The sequence below is a fragment of the Lissotriton helveticus genome, chromosome 5_1 (assembly GCF_964261635.1).
Source record: "Lissotriton helveticus chromosome 5_1, aLisHel1.1, whole genome shotgun sequence".
Lineage (NCBI taxonomy): Eukaryota > Metazoa > Chordata > Amphibia > Caudata > Salamandridae > Lissotriton > Lissotriton helveticus.
Window position 1 is genome coordinate 338,346,673 of NC_136065.1, and position 16,953 is coordinate 338,363,625.

At 43.3% G+C, this 16,953-nt stretch overlaps 1 protein-coding gene across 1 annotated transcript in view; it reads left to right on the forward strand.

Moving 5' to 3' along the window:
* The window catches only part of LOC144754527 (uncharacterized), a 207,299-nt gene that overhangs the window by 71,858 nt on the left and 118,488 nt on the right, over positions 1-16,953 (forward strand). The window contains exon 4 of the mRNA XM_078642446.1: positions 10,642-10,787. Coding sequence (XP_078498572.1) covers positions 10,642-10,787 — 146 coding nt within the window. The remainder of the gene's footprint in view (positions 1-10,641; positions 10,788-16,953) is intronic.

Genomic DNA, 16,953 nt, shown 5'->3' on the forward strand with positions numbered 1-16,953 from the left:
TTTTCGTGTCTTTCATACGTCTCCTTTCGTGTTCCTGCTCTTCCCTGATTCTGTTCTGGTGATACTGGAGCATTTGTAACATTTGTGACGGAGTATTAGCTTGCCAGGTACTTTCGACTTTCAATACTCGATTTTTAACTTGTGGTAAAGAATTCTCGACTAGTTTGGTAACAAAAAGATGAGGGAACGATTCACTACTTGTTTTCAGACCACTGTTAATAATAAAACATTTTTCAAATCTAGAATAAAAATCACTAGTGTCTTCATCTTGTTTCTGCTTACAAGCTGAGATTGCATCCCAATCTTCCTTTTTAGGTCTCGCCCTGGAATAAGCATCCAAAGGATGCATTCCAGGGACGGAGACGTATAGTCACCTTTCTCGAGGGAAGGACGGACGAGAAGGTGCACGCGCTTCTCCCCGGCTGGATTCAGCTGCTTGCACGCGCACGTCGGCTCCGTCCACATTCACAGCAATTCCCGCGCCGTGCACATCCCCACACATACACACATGCATGCGCATACACACACACAGACACTCGCTCGCACACACTCTCTCCCCCCCCCGCAGTCATCACACACGCATACACACACGCACGCATACACACAGACTCCAAGACACATACACAAACGCACGCGCGCTCACACACATACAGAGCCCCCCGCCGCCCCACGCACACACACATGCCCCCCGCCCTCGCAGCTCAGCAAAGGCCCCCACTCACCGGTACTCGTCTCCAGGCGAGGGCTCGTTGCAGGCGGCGGCGGTTCTCTTCCTTCTGTGCGTGCGAGGCTCTCTCACCGGGAGCCCGCCCGGGCTTCCGGTGTGTCTTGACGTCCCGCCCCCGGCCTGCCTGACTTCCGCCCGGGATTGTACACCTTGTTTTTCTCGCCGTCTGTCTCGCTGTGTCTCATCTTCCGGTCCTAGTACCGTCAAGTGGTCAGTATTTGGTGAAGCTAGTTTTAAATTGGTGACGTGTTTAATTATGTAACATGTCATTTTACACTTATAAACTGCTTTATTATAAATGATCGCTGTTGCGTCTGCAGTTTGGTACGGTGTTTGCGAGTTGATGGCTGTTTTTTTTTCCCCATATATACGCCTGTGTGTGTTTATATAGATACATATTCACAGATATATATGCGTTATAGTTTAAAATATGTATTCATGTGCATTTACATGCGTGTATACCAGTGATTCATCATGAGGCAATGCTAGATATGAAACCGCTACACCCATTTAACATGTGTCTGGTTTTTGTTGTGAATCGCCTTTTTAAACACGTGATTTCATTGCCATGTTTTCCTGCATGTGTTTCAGATTAACTAATTTCTCAGCCTGCGTGTACCGTTTAATGTCACCTTTCTTATATCTACCCGTCGTCTGCACCAACTGTAACTTAATAATGAAAAATACGACTATTCCTGAATAAACCCTTTTTCTTTACCGACAAATATATTCGGGTCTCTAGTGGAATGTTAAAATACCTGTGAAGGTGACCATTTAACATGTGTCTGGTTTTTGTTGTGAATCGCCTTTTTAAACACGTGATTTCATTGCCATGTTTTCCTGCATGTGTTTCAGATTAACTCATTTCTCAGCCTGCGTGTACCGTTTAATGTCACCTTTCTTATATCTACCCGTCGTCTGCACCAACTGTAACTTAATAATGAAAAATACGACTATTCCTGAATAAACCCTTTTTCTTTACCGACAAATATATTCGGGTCTCTAGCAGTGTATTTTGTCCTTGTTTACTTTGTAGCGCCTCGACGTTCACCGCGGCACAAAACACGTTTTTGCCGTAAAACAGTAACGATCATGTTTAACCATAAATAACTCTTAACCGATCTTAGTGGAATGTTAAAATACCTGTGAAGGTGAGGCGAGGTACATTTAATAAAAACACTATTTATTAAACTACAAAGATATCACAAAACAACAACATGGGGAACAGGCAGGGTTTTGTAAATGCCCCCCTTTGATTCAAATGTGCCTTGACGGGAAATTACTGTTTTCAGCGCTACAGTCACAGTTCACAACAGCGATCTTTTACTCATCCTGTATTCAAACCTCAAGTCTGCATTTCCTGGTCTTTAGTACATGTTCGCTGGTCGGCAGCTGCCTCACTACATGTTCGTTGTTTTATTAATACATATAAAATTTTACACGCCACCATCTCCCATCGAGCGTGCGTGAGTTTACAAACTACACGTGCAATGTCAACAACAGGGGTAGCTCACAGCCGAACAAATCTCAGATATAGTTAATAAAAAACGGAATCCTGGGAAAGTCCAACTTTGTGCAGGCAACAAACATCAACTGGTTCACTCTCGAGAGGGGGACAAATATTGGAACTTTAGGCCACACACACTGCGCACTCACACACTGCACACTGCTTTAGGCCACACACACTGCGCACTCACACACTGTGCCCTCACACTACTTTAGGTCACATACACTGCACACTCACACACTGTGCCCTCACACTACTTTAGGCCACACACACTGCGCACTCACACACTGCGCACTCACAAACTGCGCACTCACACACTGTGCCCTCACACTACTTTAAGCCACACACGCTGCACACTCACACACTGTGCCCTCACCCTACTTTAGGCTACACACACTTCACACTCACACACTGCGCACTCACACACTGCGCACTCGCACACTGCGCCCTCACACTTCTTTAGGACATACACACTGTACCCTCACACTACTTTAGGCCACACACACTGCACACTCACACAATGCGCACTTACACACTGCGCACTCACACTTCTTTAGGCCAGACACACTGAGCCCACATACTACTTTAGGCCACATACACTGCGCCCTCACACTACTTTACTCCACACACTCTGCACCCTCACACACTCTGCACCCTCACACACTCTGCACCCTCACACACTCTGCACCCTCACACACTCTGCACCCTCACACACTCTGCACCCTCACTCACTCTGCACCCTCACACACACTGCACCCTCACACACACTGCACCCTCACACACTCTGCACCCTCACAAACTCATTGCCACATAATTATATGCTACATAATTACACTGCACTCAATGCAACATACACTCCAAACGATACCACTCAGTGCCACATAATTATATGCTACATAATTCCCACTGCGCTCAACGCAACATACACTCCAAACACCACTCAGTGCCACATAATTACACACCACATAATTACACTCTACTAAATGCAACACACACTCCACACAATACAACTCAGTGCCACATAATTATATGCGACATAATTACAATGCAACATACACTTCAAACAATACCACTCAGTGCCACATAATTACACTCCACACAATTACACTCTACTGAATACAACATACACTCCTCATAATACCACTAAGTGCCACATAATTATATGCTACCTAATTACATAGCGCTCAACGCAACATACGCTCCAAATACCACTCAGTGCCACATAATTACACACCACATAATTACACTCTACTGAATACAACATACACTCCAGACAATACCACTCAGTGCCACATAATTATATGCTACATAATTACACTGCGATCAACGCAACATACGCTCCAAATACCACTCAGTGCCGCATAATTACACGCCACATAATTACACTGCACTCAATGCAACATACACTCCAAATACCACTCAGTGCCACATAATTACACGCCACATAATTACACTGCACTCAATGCAACATACACTCCAAATACCACTCAGTGCCACATAATTACACGCCACATAATTACACTGCACTCAATGCAACATACACTCCAAATACCACTCAGTGCCACATAATTATACGCCACATAATTACACTGCACTCAATGCAACATACACTCCAAATACCACTCAGTACCACATAATTACACGCCACTCAATGCAACATACACTCCAAATACCACTCAGTGCACACAATTACACGCCACATAATTACACTGCACTCAATGCAACATACACTCCAAATACCACTCAGTGCCACATAATTATATGCTACATATTTACACTGCACTCAACGCAACATACACTCCAAATACCACTCAGTGCCACATAATTATATGCTACATATTTACACTGCACTCAACGCAACATACACTCCAAATACCACTCAGTGCCACATAATTACAAGCCATATAATTACACTATCTATCTATCGCCCTCACTCTTTCTATCGATCTATCGCCCTCACTCTTTCTATCGATCTATCGCCCTCCCTCTATCTATCGCCCTCCCTCTATCTATCGCCCTCCCTCCATCTATCGCCCTCCCTCTATCTATCGCCCTCCCATTATCTATCGCCCTCCCTCTATCCATCTATTGCACTCACTCTATCTATCTATTGCACTCACTCTATCTATCTATTGCACTCACTCTATCTATCTATTACACTAACTCTATCTATCGCATCACCACAGCATCACTCAGCACCACCACAACATCACTCAGGGGCACCACAACATCACTCAGGGGCACCACAACATCACTATGAGCTACTACAGCATCTGTTTGAAGCCTCTCTTTCAAACACTAATGCATGTCTGTATAATAATGCTGCTGCTGCTCTTCAAAGGTACAGGGAGCAGTTCACAGACGGTCCTGCCGGATCACATTTTGCAGCCGTACAATACCTCAAAGACGCGCTGACGCATTTTAAAGTTTGACGAGACAGAGCACTGCACTGAATTTCCACATTGGCCGCAAACCTTAGGAGGCTTTTGTTCAAAGCTGCAAGAAAAGTTCATGCTATCTGCTGCATTTCAATAGCTGTTGTTGGATCTGAAGTGTATTTCATGTTTGTCCTCAGAAAAAAAGAGCTTTTCTTCAAAAAATGATCACTGTTCTATTTATAGTGCACGCTGTGTACCTGTTTTAAAAGTGCGCTGGGTAGCTGGGGTTATAGTAACGCGAGTGATGCTCACACTCAGGTGCAGTTTACAGTAAAACGGCGGACCCGCAGCAACTCTGAAGATCGCACTGTAGCAGCCCACAGGTGAAGTCCCACATCGCCACTGTGGCTAGGACATCCCTGATCTCTATTTTGTTTTCTAGAAAGATGCCTCCCCTGTTAATAGCAGGCAAATATTGCTAATTATTTTACCCAGTTGCTATCACAATAGACATTAACAGCAGGAAACCACATCCAGCGTTATAAAAACAAAACGTAACTACTGCAAAAAAAAATAGCCAATGCCATTTACAATACTAAAAGCTCAAACTTATCCTAATGCGAGACCTATTGCATTGCAAATGCTTGTTCGTGGCTAGTAATCTTGGCAAAACTTGTATCAATAACTCGGGCAAATCTTTACATTTCTCCCCAAGACCGGTACCTGGTACTCGTAAACCATCTTCAGCTTCTAGAGCTGTCCAATCAATCTTTTTCTCTCCCACCTCCCATTCTTTTTCCTTGAGTTTTTCATATACCCCTGCGGGCAACAGAACCTTTAACATTTTAATGATATCAGGATACGTGTATTCTCCCATACGGAGCATGTCTTTTAATTCTCGATGGAACCCTGCTGGATCTTTATCGTGACAGGGAATTAACTTTTTCATCTCTAAGAGTTCCATCTTTGTGATAGGGGTGTAAACAAATACTCGTTCTAGCTCACCACCCGTTCCTCTAACTGGGTGTACTTCTCGTAACGGATGCTGTCTATCTATGTAAAATGATTTACTTTCTGGAGGTGAGACGTGAACAAAATGCGGATTCAGAAACGTTCGATATTTGTGGCGTTGTTCTAGGATGACACTAATTAAATCAGTACCTAGACCTCTCCATCTATACTGGAGTAACTTGTTCAAAACATCATGTAGGGGACCTGGATCAGAATGTTGTCCCTCATACAGTGTAATGAGGTGCTGGATCATATACATACCCACCAGTCGCTGTTCGGCTGGGGGCAGTTTAAGAAACATTTGTGCCACTATTTCGTCTGGAAAAGTGGTAGAATCAGTAGTCCATCGGACTGCTGATCGGGCTAGTTCTTGTTCATGCATTGTACTAAGCTCACTATAACCGATTCGTGATTTCAGAATGTGATCGGTAGCTTGAAATACTTGTTCAAGAGAACCCTGTTCTGGTGCTGGTGGAGGGAAAACTTTCCTGTGATCTAGGCGTGAATGTCGGTCGGGAAGTCTAGTTCTACCTACATACGCTATTCTGGAGGGATTCTCGTCGTCTACCTCTTCAGTAGGAGAGTCGTCTTCTTTCTCGGTTACTTGTGCTGCTTCTCGTTTCTCGTGTAACTTTATTATTTCCCTACGGATTTTCTTGTACATACTCTCTATACAGTTCTGTGTCTTGTGTCTTCCCTCGGCCATATGGTCACTCCACCTGGTCAGGACTTTCATTTCCTCTGGATCTTTGTCCGGATAATCTTGTTCTCTTATTAAACAATTAATTAAAAACTTCAAAAGCATGAGCTGAATCTCGACTTTTCTTTGAATCATGGCGTCGCGAACACTTTCTGGATCCACTCCTGTACGGATAAAACGATATATTCTGTCTAGATAATCTTTCATATTGGGCAGGGTGTCCAAATATTCGGTCACCCGTCTTACACGCAATGAATATATGACCATATTACCATCGCCTGAAACTGGATCATAACGACATTCGGTAAGTGCTCGCTTGATATCTGCAAATGTTAGAATTTTTGGCGAACGCTGTAACGCTCGTTCATGTAGCTCAAGTATCGTCATACGTCTGTGTTGAGGCGGGGTTCCAGGAGGACTTCCCCCCGTGGCTCCTAAACTAGAATCGTCGGTGTGTACTGTACGTGCTGGTAGAGTGACTGATGTAGCTGGTACATGTACGGTGGGCTGGACCGGGGGTACCGTAACAGATGCTGCAACGGGTGCCCCGGTGGCTGGAGGAACAGGAATTACATTGTTTACAGGAGCAGGCGGAACAGGATTTGCATATGCTGGGACTGTGTCGTCCAAATAGGACGAGAGAAAAATATCAGCTGCGGTCGGTTTGTGACGTAGCTTAATCGGAACTAATGGCGGCGGAAAATTACATGGTGCTTCCGGGGTTGCTTTTGGCAAGCCCTCGGCAAGAAGAGGATACATACCCTTAATAAGGGTATTTCTCTGTCTGTCTGACTGTTCTGCTTTAACTCGTTCACCTACTTCGATTAATTCCCTTTCTTGGGCTCTTTCTGAGGATTCCCTACTTAATTCTGTTTTTCTGATTTCTTTTTCTGTTCTTTTGTGAGATTCTTTGCGCCATAACTCGATGGCATCTTTCTGGGACTGTCTGGATTTCTTTTTCCATAATGCTTCTTCTACTCGCATGATGCACTCGGCATCCCACGTACCTGATACGGGCCATCTATATTTTTCCTCTAACTCCTTGGTATAATCCACCCATAAGTCTAGATATAATATGGCACTTAGGCCATGCTTATGATACATAAAATGACCTGGACTGTCCCTAGGCGGGACAGGAACTGCTTCCTCTAATAACCCTTTTCTGGTTTTTAACTGACGTAACTTGGAGAATAGAGGCATTCTCTAGGCTGGAATCCGCACACAATACAATACACGATAAACACAATAATGACTGGAAAAACAAATCACTCATACCACGACATTGAAAACACATTAAACGACATTTAAAATAACAGTTCGGACAGAATATTACCTGGTATACTGAGAACAGAACAGAACACATGAATTTCTCGAGAACGAAACTTACTAGAATGACTAGATGCACTGCTAAAACAGTACGAAACTTACCGGTCCCATAAAGAGACACGTCAGGACCCGCATCCACCTAGGTAAACACTTCGTATTGGATCTGTGTACCCAAACCCACGGACAAGAGACAAATTAATTGACCCTGTCTAGATACTACCCCAGCAACGGTACTCACCGGGCAGCAAGAACGGAAGGCCTCGGACTGGACTGGACTGGACTGGACTGCTACGACGACGGACTACGAAACTTCGGACTTCATTTACAGGTGGGCCTCCGGATACCTCGGACCTTGGACTCTCGGCTTGGGCTCTGGTCGGGACTCGCCGCGTTCCTCACCGCCTCGTCTGGATGCTGGACCGCAACCTCCGTCTCCTCCGTGGGCCTGAGGGATACTTGAAGCAGAAATATCTGCACGTGCACGGTATGGTTCCGTCACGGCTGCAGAGGATCAGGGGGCCTGCGTGGCTTCGCCGGCGCGTGGGGAAAGGGCAAGTCCCTATTCGGGCGCCATTATGTGGTAAATAAATAATTAATTACCGGTACTATTTTTGAATACAGTGAATAAAACAGATAGCTCAATAAATAAGAGACAGGATTCGAGGTATCTTGAGTCTACAGGCTTTAATCAGGCATAAGGGACAGGAACAGGACAGCCTGCAATAGAAAGCACGGGACGGCAGCTGCACGGGAATGGGAGAAGGGACAAAAGGCAAGGGCTACTTTTTGTAACAGTGCACAATATATATATATTAAAACAATTGCATTACATTCAATACAGTAGGCGTAGCAGTAGGCGTGACTCGTAGCAGTCGCGAAAGATAAGGACAAAATGGGTGTAACAAGAAGGCGTGTACAGGGCGTATACATAGACATGTGATGTAAACGTAACAGAAGTGTCATAAATGGGGCGGAAACATGGAGGGGGCTACCTGAGCAGCTGGGACCTCTAACCTAGTGGTGCGCGCAAACGGGCAATGACGTGTTACCAGGAGAACTGGGGCTATGACTTCTGCGCTAGAAGAGGAGACTAAAGTCTGGAGTGTCAGAGCGACATGTACCTAAGGCATATCTGGTATCTGGTGTTTGGAGTACATATTGATAGAATCCAAAAGTTATCAGGGCAAAGGCTACTAGACACTAAAACTGGTTCGTGCATAACTCTTCATGTATTGCGTGTGCTAGGAATATTCGATGAATATTAATACAGTATTTCTCTTACATGGAGACAGGAAGGCTAGACCATGGCTGAAACTATTGATGCGATTCAGTAGCTTAGGAATGCAGAGAAGGAGGGCTGGACTGATAACTAGAAGCATAACATACTCTTGGCAGACTGGCAGGCAGAGCCAGGCCGGGCCGGGCACTGTGAGGCAGGAAGTAAGTGAAGGGTCAGGGATGCAGGTGGGGGCTGCATCGCTCCTCTGAGAGGGTTCTGGAGACTGGAGCTGAATCTGATGTCCGGGCCCTTTTGAGGCCTAGAAACGGGGACAATTCAATGAATTAACGTATATACTGTAAAATGTGGCAACATAGGTTTACATAGGCCTAATACTCGTTGCTTTCACGAGAACTGGAAACTGGCATACTAGAGATGGACACAACTATAATTGTGTCTTTAATCGATCACAGGGGGATACATGCATATCGATCATGCACATATAGCATAATATGGGGAACACGTAGGCACATACAACATGGCAAAATTTACTTTTCCACAACAGAACACGGTAGACCTGCCCTTCTAAGATCGTGTGCTGTCTCTGAAGACTTTGGTCCCTTTGTGCCGTTAGTCTGCTCATTTAAGGAATCACATTTGCGAGTTCATTTGATTATTAAATCCCAGTGAATAGATTCTATCACCCATGCTTGCTAATTTTGCCTGGGCTGATGTGGATTCCAGTCTTGATTTCATCCCAGATGACTCCCAGCTGGTATCTTCCTTCGCCTGTTTGTCGCTGAGCTCTGTGCGTTATTACACCAGCACCCGTTGGTGCTTCAGCCATGTTGGAACAGAAGTCATCTAGTTCCTGCAGTATTTGGCTAATAAGTTGTCTCATTTAGCCTTTTTTATGTATGAGGTTTGCATTGCTACTGCACATGCTGGATGGTACTTACTGTGTTGTTTGCGTTGTGTAAGTTGCATTGCGCCGTTAATTATGTACCTCCTTAATGTGTAAATTAAATCTTCCACTGCTGCTGCCATTGTGGGGTAACTCAAAATAGGTTTTCAATATGACAAAGACAAAACATTGGCTCTGTGAATGCGTGTTATAACACAGTGCTTTGCAGTTGGTAGATGTCATGCTTCCTTCACTTTTTCTGTGAAGCAGAACTTTTGGATGGTCACTAACAATTGCACCGGAGAGTTTATCGATTCTCTAATAGGCAAGTTAACCTCCTTTATTGTTCTAAAACTTCATAACTGCTCAGTGTGGTTATCTTCACTAACCTGGCTCTACTCTGTTTGTTCCACTGTTAATTAAATCATCATACCTTCCTTGTACTCTTCATATGCACCGTCTTAAAGTTTCATTAAAAATGTATGGTACTCTTTGCACCACTTCTTCTAGCATGAGTTTGGAATTTGGCAATGTTCTGTAATAGCCAAATACAAAGTACAATGATATTAAATAGTAGGGATGCTTATAATTCTGTGTGTGTCTGTGAATAAAGAAAATATGATTTATTGAATTGAATGCCATTGGGGCGTGGCATTTTCTCTTGAATAATGCATCAATGATACAATTTTTGAAAGGAACATTTACTTCACAGTAACGACAGGATTCCCTCATCCTGCAAACTTTCTTTCCCCGACTCTGGGGTCACCTGTATAGGCAGCCATTGAACGTCTTAACTGAGAGCTGTAGGAGAAAATTGCAAGCTTTTGCTATATTGTGTTTTGGTAAACAGAGTTTCTTTTACTCCTTAGTTTTCTGCATTTACTACGTGACCAGAGGAATCCTGCAGGAGAACCGCCAGGAGCTGATCGTGTTTGTTCTATCCGTGCTTCTGCTGATGGTCCGGTCCATTGTGAATTTCACTGTGATAACTGATAAGGACAAGATCCAACTACTGGTTAGTGAAAAGGGTGACCGTTGCTGAGCGATATGATTGGCACTGGAGATTATTGTAAATTGCATTCGAAAGATTATCCCAATTCTTTTTTTAATTATCTTTTTATTGAACTTGACAATAATCATAAACATTGTACCTTTATCCAAAAATTATTGAATTCCATATGTGCTATGTTGTGCGTCCACAAATTCATATTTTTTGTTGATTTTCATTCTTTCTGTCTTTTGAAATGAATATCCAGTTGTAAAATATTAATACAACAGCTCCTGCAACTGTTTTTCTCTAAATTCCAATGGTGCGTTAATATTAGTGACCTAGTGCATGGTTGCATTCTGGGTTGTGGACTAGAAAAAGAGAGGAAGAGAGCTATGTTATGATGACTCTGAACTGCTTAACACATGTTCCTCTAGTAAAGCCTGACTGCCTTGTGACTGAGCTAAGGATTTATTAGTGTGAATCCAAGGACCATCTTTGGGGTATTGTGATAATATTACATGGTAATATTACATGTTAAGGCTACCCAGCCATACCACATAATATTCCATTTTCCAAAACTCACCTGCCCAGCTTCGACTCACTTACGGCTAATAATTATCTCTGCATCCTAAGGAAAGTATTACACTTCCTTTCCAGCCAGGCTTAAAAAAAATTAGACCAAGCATTGGTCATCTCAAGAATTGAATACAACAACTCCTTACTTACAGGCCATCCTAAATCCTGTTGCCTGTGTAATTCACTCGGCTGCTTGTCTCATTGCTGGGAAACACAAAATAATAATATCAAACCAATTCTGAAAACTTTCAATTGACTACCCTTTTGAAGATGGTGTCATTTTCAAGACTGCATGCTTTGCTTATAACACTTTAAACGCAGCCACATCTGTATAACTGGCTACGAAATTGTCTCAATTTAGTGGTCCAAGAAATCTAAGGCAAACCATTTCACCCATATGCAGATCTACAGATTCAAGACCATGCGCAAAGGATAAGCCTTCTCCAGCAGTGGACACAAAATATGGAACTCTATTCCAATCAAAATATGCACAGCTATCTCTTTCAATACTTTCAGATCATGCACGGATCAAATCATGCAGAAGTGTCATGAACACACTGTGCTTGTTTCACCTACATTATCTTCTGTGTTTAAATCTTTTATGTATATGATTTACTGAATGGTACATATTTCTCCTGTCTCTGTTTTCTTATATGCTTGCTTTCTACTAGCCTCCGAGTGATGGATACCATGACACCCCGACATGGTTGAGAAGCGCTATATGAAATATATAAATAAATTCACCTATCATTCGATAAGCATGGATTTGCTGAATCAAAAAAAATAATAAACATTGGCAAAGCCAATAGGTCTCACCTCTTTTTCTTGATGATGTAGACCGATTGGCTTTGTCCAGTTACTGTTCAGCAATGATAAAACAAAAAAAATTTTTATTGGTATTTGCGAATGCTGAATAGCATCAGCATAAAATAAAGTAATATTGATGATGTGGATTTTTTTTAATTTACCATTTCAAGGTGGCAAATGTCCACATTGGAACTTTAATTTAAATGTATGGGGAGGCGTTGGGAGCAGTCAGCACAGGAGTCTTGTTTGAGGAGCAGTGGAGAAGTGGGGAGATTTAAAGTATAGACTTAACAATTTGGAAAATTAAAAAATATGAGCTGGAGTGAGGGAGCAACATGGAAAGCGCAGTGATCTGTTTGAGGATTTTTAGGAAAATGCAGCAGACCATGGAGAGAGCAAGATAAGAAAAGCATTCGCATGGAATGCTGAAGTAAAAGGAAGAGAGTACTTACTGAATGTAGGCAGCAAAAGTATAATAGACAATAGAAATGGATGGTAAAGACAATTATTCACATCGGATGGATAATCAAAGGAAAAAGGAAAGCCATTGAATAAGAAGCAAGCAAATAAGATTGACAAGAAAGCCAAAAAATGGCTGACCCAAAGCCTACTGCAACCATTGTGTTTGCCTACAGTAGGTATTCGACAACAGTCCTAAAAAAAAAGCTTGAGGGGTGGAGTCTGGTGGGTTCTTTAGGAATCCAGCAGTAAACACATCATTGATAGCACATGTAGAATTACCAATACCACTGGGGCTTTGATTTACTTGGTGAAGTGTTACTGCATCCATTTTTATCGGCCCTGGTGCTGGAGAAATTGGATATTTCTTTTTTCCCATTGTAGATCCCCAGCCACATAGGTTAGCATTGTAATAAGATATTAATTATTAACTACGGCAAGAGACAACAGAAAATATCATTCAATGATTTAGAAGAAGGGTATTGATAAATCCAACAATATGCGGTTGTTGAAAATAAGTTATTCGACTTTGTAAGCCAAAATTCAGCCTTCTAGTGGTCTGCCCTGATTGGTCAGAGTTAAGTGGCCTAGCCATCCTGCTTTGATGGAGTGATAAGTGGCACCTGGGGGGAAGGAGCCGTCTGGGAGGAGAGAGTTCTGCTGCACAGGAATGTCAGAGCAAGAGGGTGTGGTCGCAAACCCAGAGCTTCAAAAGTAGATGGGGACAGGCAGAGAGATCCAGGTCCATTTATGTCCTCCTCTAAACCCAGCCAGATGGCAGTCTTAAGGAAGGAATTTGCAGATGCCAGGGGGGGGGAGACTATGGAAAAGAGCCACCCTGGAAGTTGGTTTAGCTAGCTCTTGCCTTTCGGCTGAGACTTCAGCCATATTGAATTTTGGATGAATACTGCTTTCTGGTAGACCAATGTGCCACAGTGTGGAGGGAATGTTCTTGCTCTGAGGTGTTGCCCTTCACCTCATTGGACAGGAGTGACTTTCTGGGTGACCCCAGAGAATACAGAATAAGTATCTGAGAGGGGCACAGACTCTTAGATCTGCTGCTTCAAACAAGAAGAAGAAGTGTCCATGCTGAAAGTTTGATTGCACCAACCAGGCCCTGCGCTCTGACTGACTGGGCCTGCTGCACAATCTAGAACTACAGCCCTGTGGACCTAACTTGCTTCCAAAGGACTAAACAGTGGACTCCCTGCAAGCTACATGTTAACAGAGCTCACCTGGACCATCACCACCATGATTCCACAGCCTGGAGTGGATCCAGTGAATTTGTAAGGGTTTTGTCCAAGTGGATTGTGGAAATTAAAGTCCCAAGCTTTATTGGACTATCTTGGAGCTTCCAGAGCCTTGGGGTAGGTTTTGGACACTTTGGAACCCTCAGAGGAACTTCAAGACAAAGTTCCAGAAGTTTGGAACAACTTTAGAAAAAAACTCCATAAGTGGACCGACTTGACCTAGTTAGCCAAGCCGGCGACCCTCAACCGCGATCCGGCCTGCGTCCAAGGCAAAGCCGGCGAACCCTCATCGATCCCAGCCTGGTGAAGAGCAGAGAGGGCTCCTGAAGAAAAAGCTGCGTAAAAGTTTCTAAGGTAAAAGTGTTGACCGGCTCATCCGCAAGAGTCAAGCAGCCGACCTTCAACCACGCACCAGCCTGGAACCTTGGAACCTGGAACCTTGGGTCATCCCGCTTGAAAGGCAAGCCGGCGAACCTTCAATCGGACTGGTGGAGAGCTTCGAGGGACCCCAGCTAAAAAAGCTCCAGAAAAATTTGTAAGTCAGAAGGTAAAAACTGTGACCGAGGCCTACAGCGGTGGGTAGCTGCGCAGGGCTCCATTCCAGTCGGCCTGAAACTTTGACTTTGTCCCGATCTAGTGTTACCAGATGTCCCAAAAGGCGCTATAGGTTTCTATGTGCTATATAGTGCTAAATCTTTAAAAATTCATCTCTCTGGTTCCCTACATTTGATTTTTTTATTGTTTTGGTGTAATTTTAAAGATACCAATATTTCCTATTTATATAAATTGGTGCTGGATTGTTATTGTATGTTGGGTCTTAATTATTTACTAAATTGATGTTATGAAATGGTTTACTTACCTGTCTCTGAAGTTAAGCCTGCCTGCTCGCAGCCAAGCTACCATGGATTGAGCATGGGAATAATTTTCTGAGACCAATTCTGAGCTCTAGACTGTGTTTGTGGCCTTATTGCCAGTGGTGTATGCAGATTTACCACTACTAATCCACTTTCCAACAACAACAGTTAAGGATCTTCTTTTTAGGACTGATTCAATTAATTAAAGTATAGAAATACATAAGCTGAGCCATCATGTTAAAGTTAATAAGCATTCAGTTCAATACAGAATTCAGCAGAAATCTCATTACAATTCTAGTAAACGTCCAGCATAAATTTGTCTTCAAAGGGTGGGGAAAGGATCTCCTCCTTACATGGAGCAATCACAGGGCTTTAGACAAAAATGTCATACATTACTACATGGGTCACAGTGGCGTAACACAGGTCCCTACATTGCGGGCGGCCCAAGCTGCAGGGGCGGCGCCCTCAGCACAGTACGAGAGCTCCTGATTAAATCTGGATACTTGCAGGCTCCAGATTAAATCATGTACCTTACAGGGAGGGCCCCCCTCAAGTATTGTTATGCCACTGATAGTTCACATGCTCATAACCAATAGAAGCAACAGTTGCAACAGAATATTTTCAAAGATTTTCTGACTATTCTAATATATGGAGTTCTGGTGTTCACAACATCTGAACTCCGCACACTGAATGTTACGTTATTCAGTCTGGGACAGTTTCGAGTCCTTGGGAAAGTACACTCTGCTTAGTAAGCTACTGAAAATGATTTTCTTGACTAGTGAAGCCCACGAGTCTTTATTATAGCACAGAACAAACAGATCAGGTGTTAGACTGCAGAGTCACGGTAAAGATGGAAGGCAAGGCCTAAGTTGTCTTAGCTTAAAAGATTCATTTGTGCACTCTAGACACTGAAATGTAAGCAATCTGCTCTCACTCCATCATTCAAGATGCCTGACACTTTACGCACCAAACAGCTGCCCAGTGGGCTGATCCAACACTTGAGTGACATTTAGAACAAAGCAACGGCTCAAGTGGGCTGAACCACCTCCTCACTCTGTGTATGCTGCCTATGGATAGAGTCCAAATATGAATGGCACTAGAGGCAAGCAATGGCTGTAGGGAGCTGAACCATTACCCCCTATATATTATTTATATATTATTGTTATTATGTATTTTTTAATGTATTCATTAAAAAAGATCTGGTGAGACAGCTAAAGCTGACTCGAGCACAGACCTAAAAACACCAGTAATGCTAGGCATATACTTCCACCATAGCGAACATTATGGGGTTTATTGCATAAATAAAATGTACTTTAAGAAATATATTAGTGACTGATAAGTGAAGCAGGACACGTTCCTAAGAGACATTGAACAAGCTTATGAGAAAGTCTTGCACTTTAGAAATAATCATGTTAAGTTTGTAGATGGCAAACTACATGGTTTTGAATAAGGGAGAAAATATAGCTTTACACACAGCATAACTTAATCCAGAACAATATACCCTATGAAATAAGCAGCTGGAGAGATACAGCTTTCATCCTGGAAGTTGAAGTTAAGCTCTTGGGCTTATCAAACCAAGTAGTGAATGAATTAGAGGAGAATATGGCGATCCTTCTGAAGAAACATCTCAAAACGGACGCAGAAGATCTCCCTCTCATCCACTCTACATTCCTCCTTTTAGAAAACCTACAGATTCTGTGTGCACTGTCACAGGCTGGGGGTTATTGAAGAGGGGAGTTGGGAGTAGGCACCTTGGATGCTCAAAATTTCTCACATGCCAGGTAAGTGCCTTGGGGTGTGACTTCAGACCTCGTCAGTTTAAGCCCCAGAATTATATTCCTGCCAGGAACCGGCACGGAGAGTTTGTGGGCCTGCAGAAGCTGGGGTCCAGCAACTCATTCTCCTCAGCCCCCTTTCCTGGCACGGCACAGATACCAAGGATGCACAGCACCTCACTTCTGTTGGACAGACACGACTACTATAGGAATGGCAGACTCCTTCACTCTCTAAACAAACAAGAAGGTTTCTAGGCACTTCAGGATAAGTAGACAGCTCCTCCTGCAAGAAGTCAAGATTGTAGGTGGTCCCCTCACCTCTGGGAGACTGGCTGTAATTGTGGATTATGTCAAAATAGAAAAAGTTTGATGGGCAGCCATGTCGGTTTTGGCAGCTATTCACCTAATTTTACCAAAGCTTTTGTTTTTCAAAAACAAACTCCTAAAGTGGAGTTTTAGGGTTGATGGT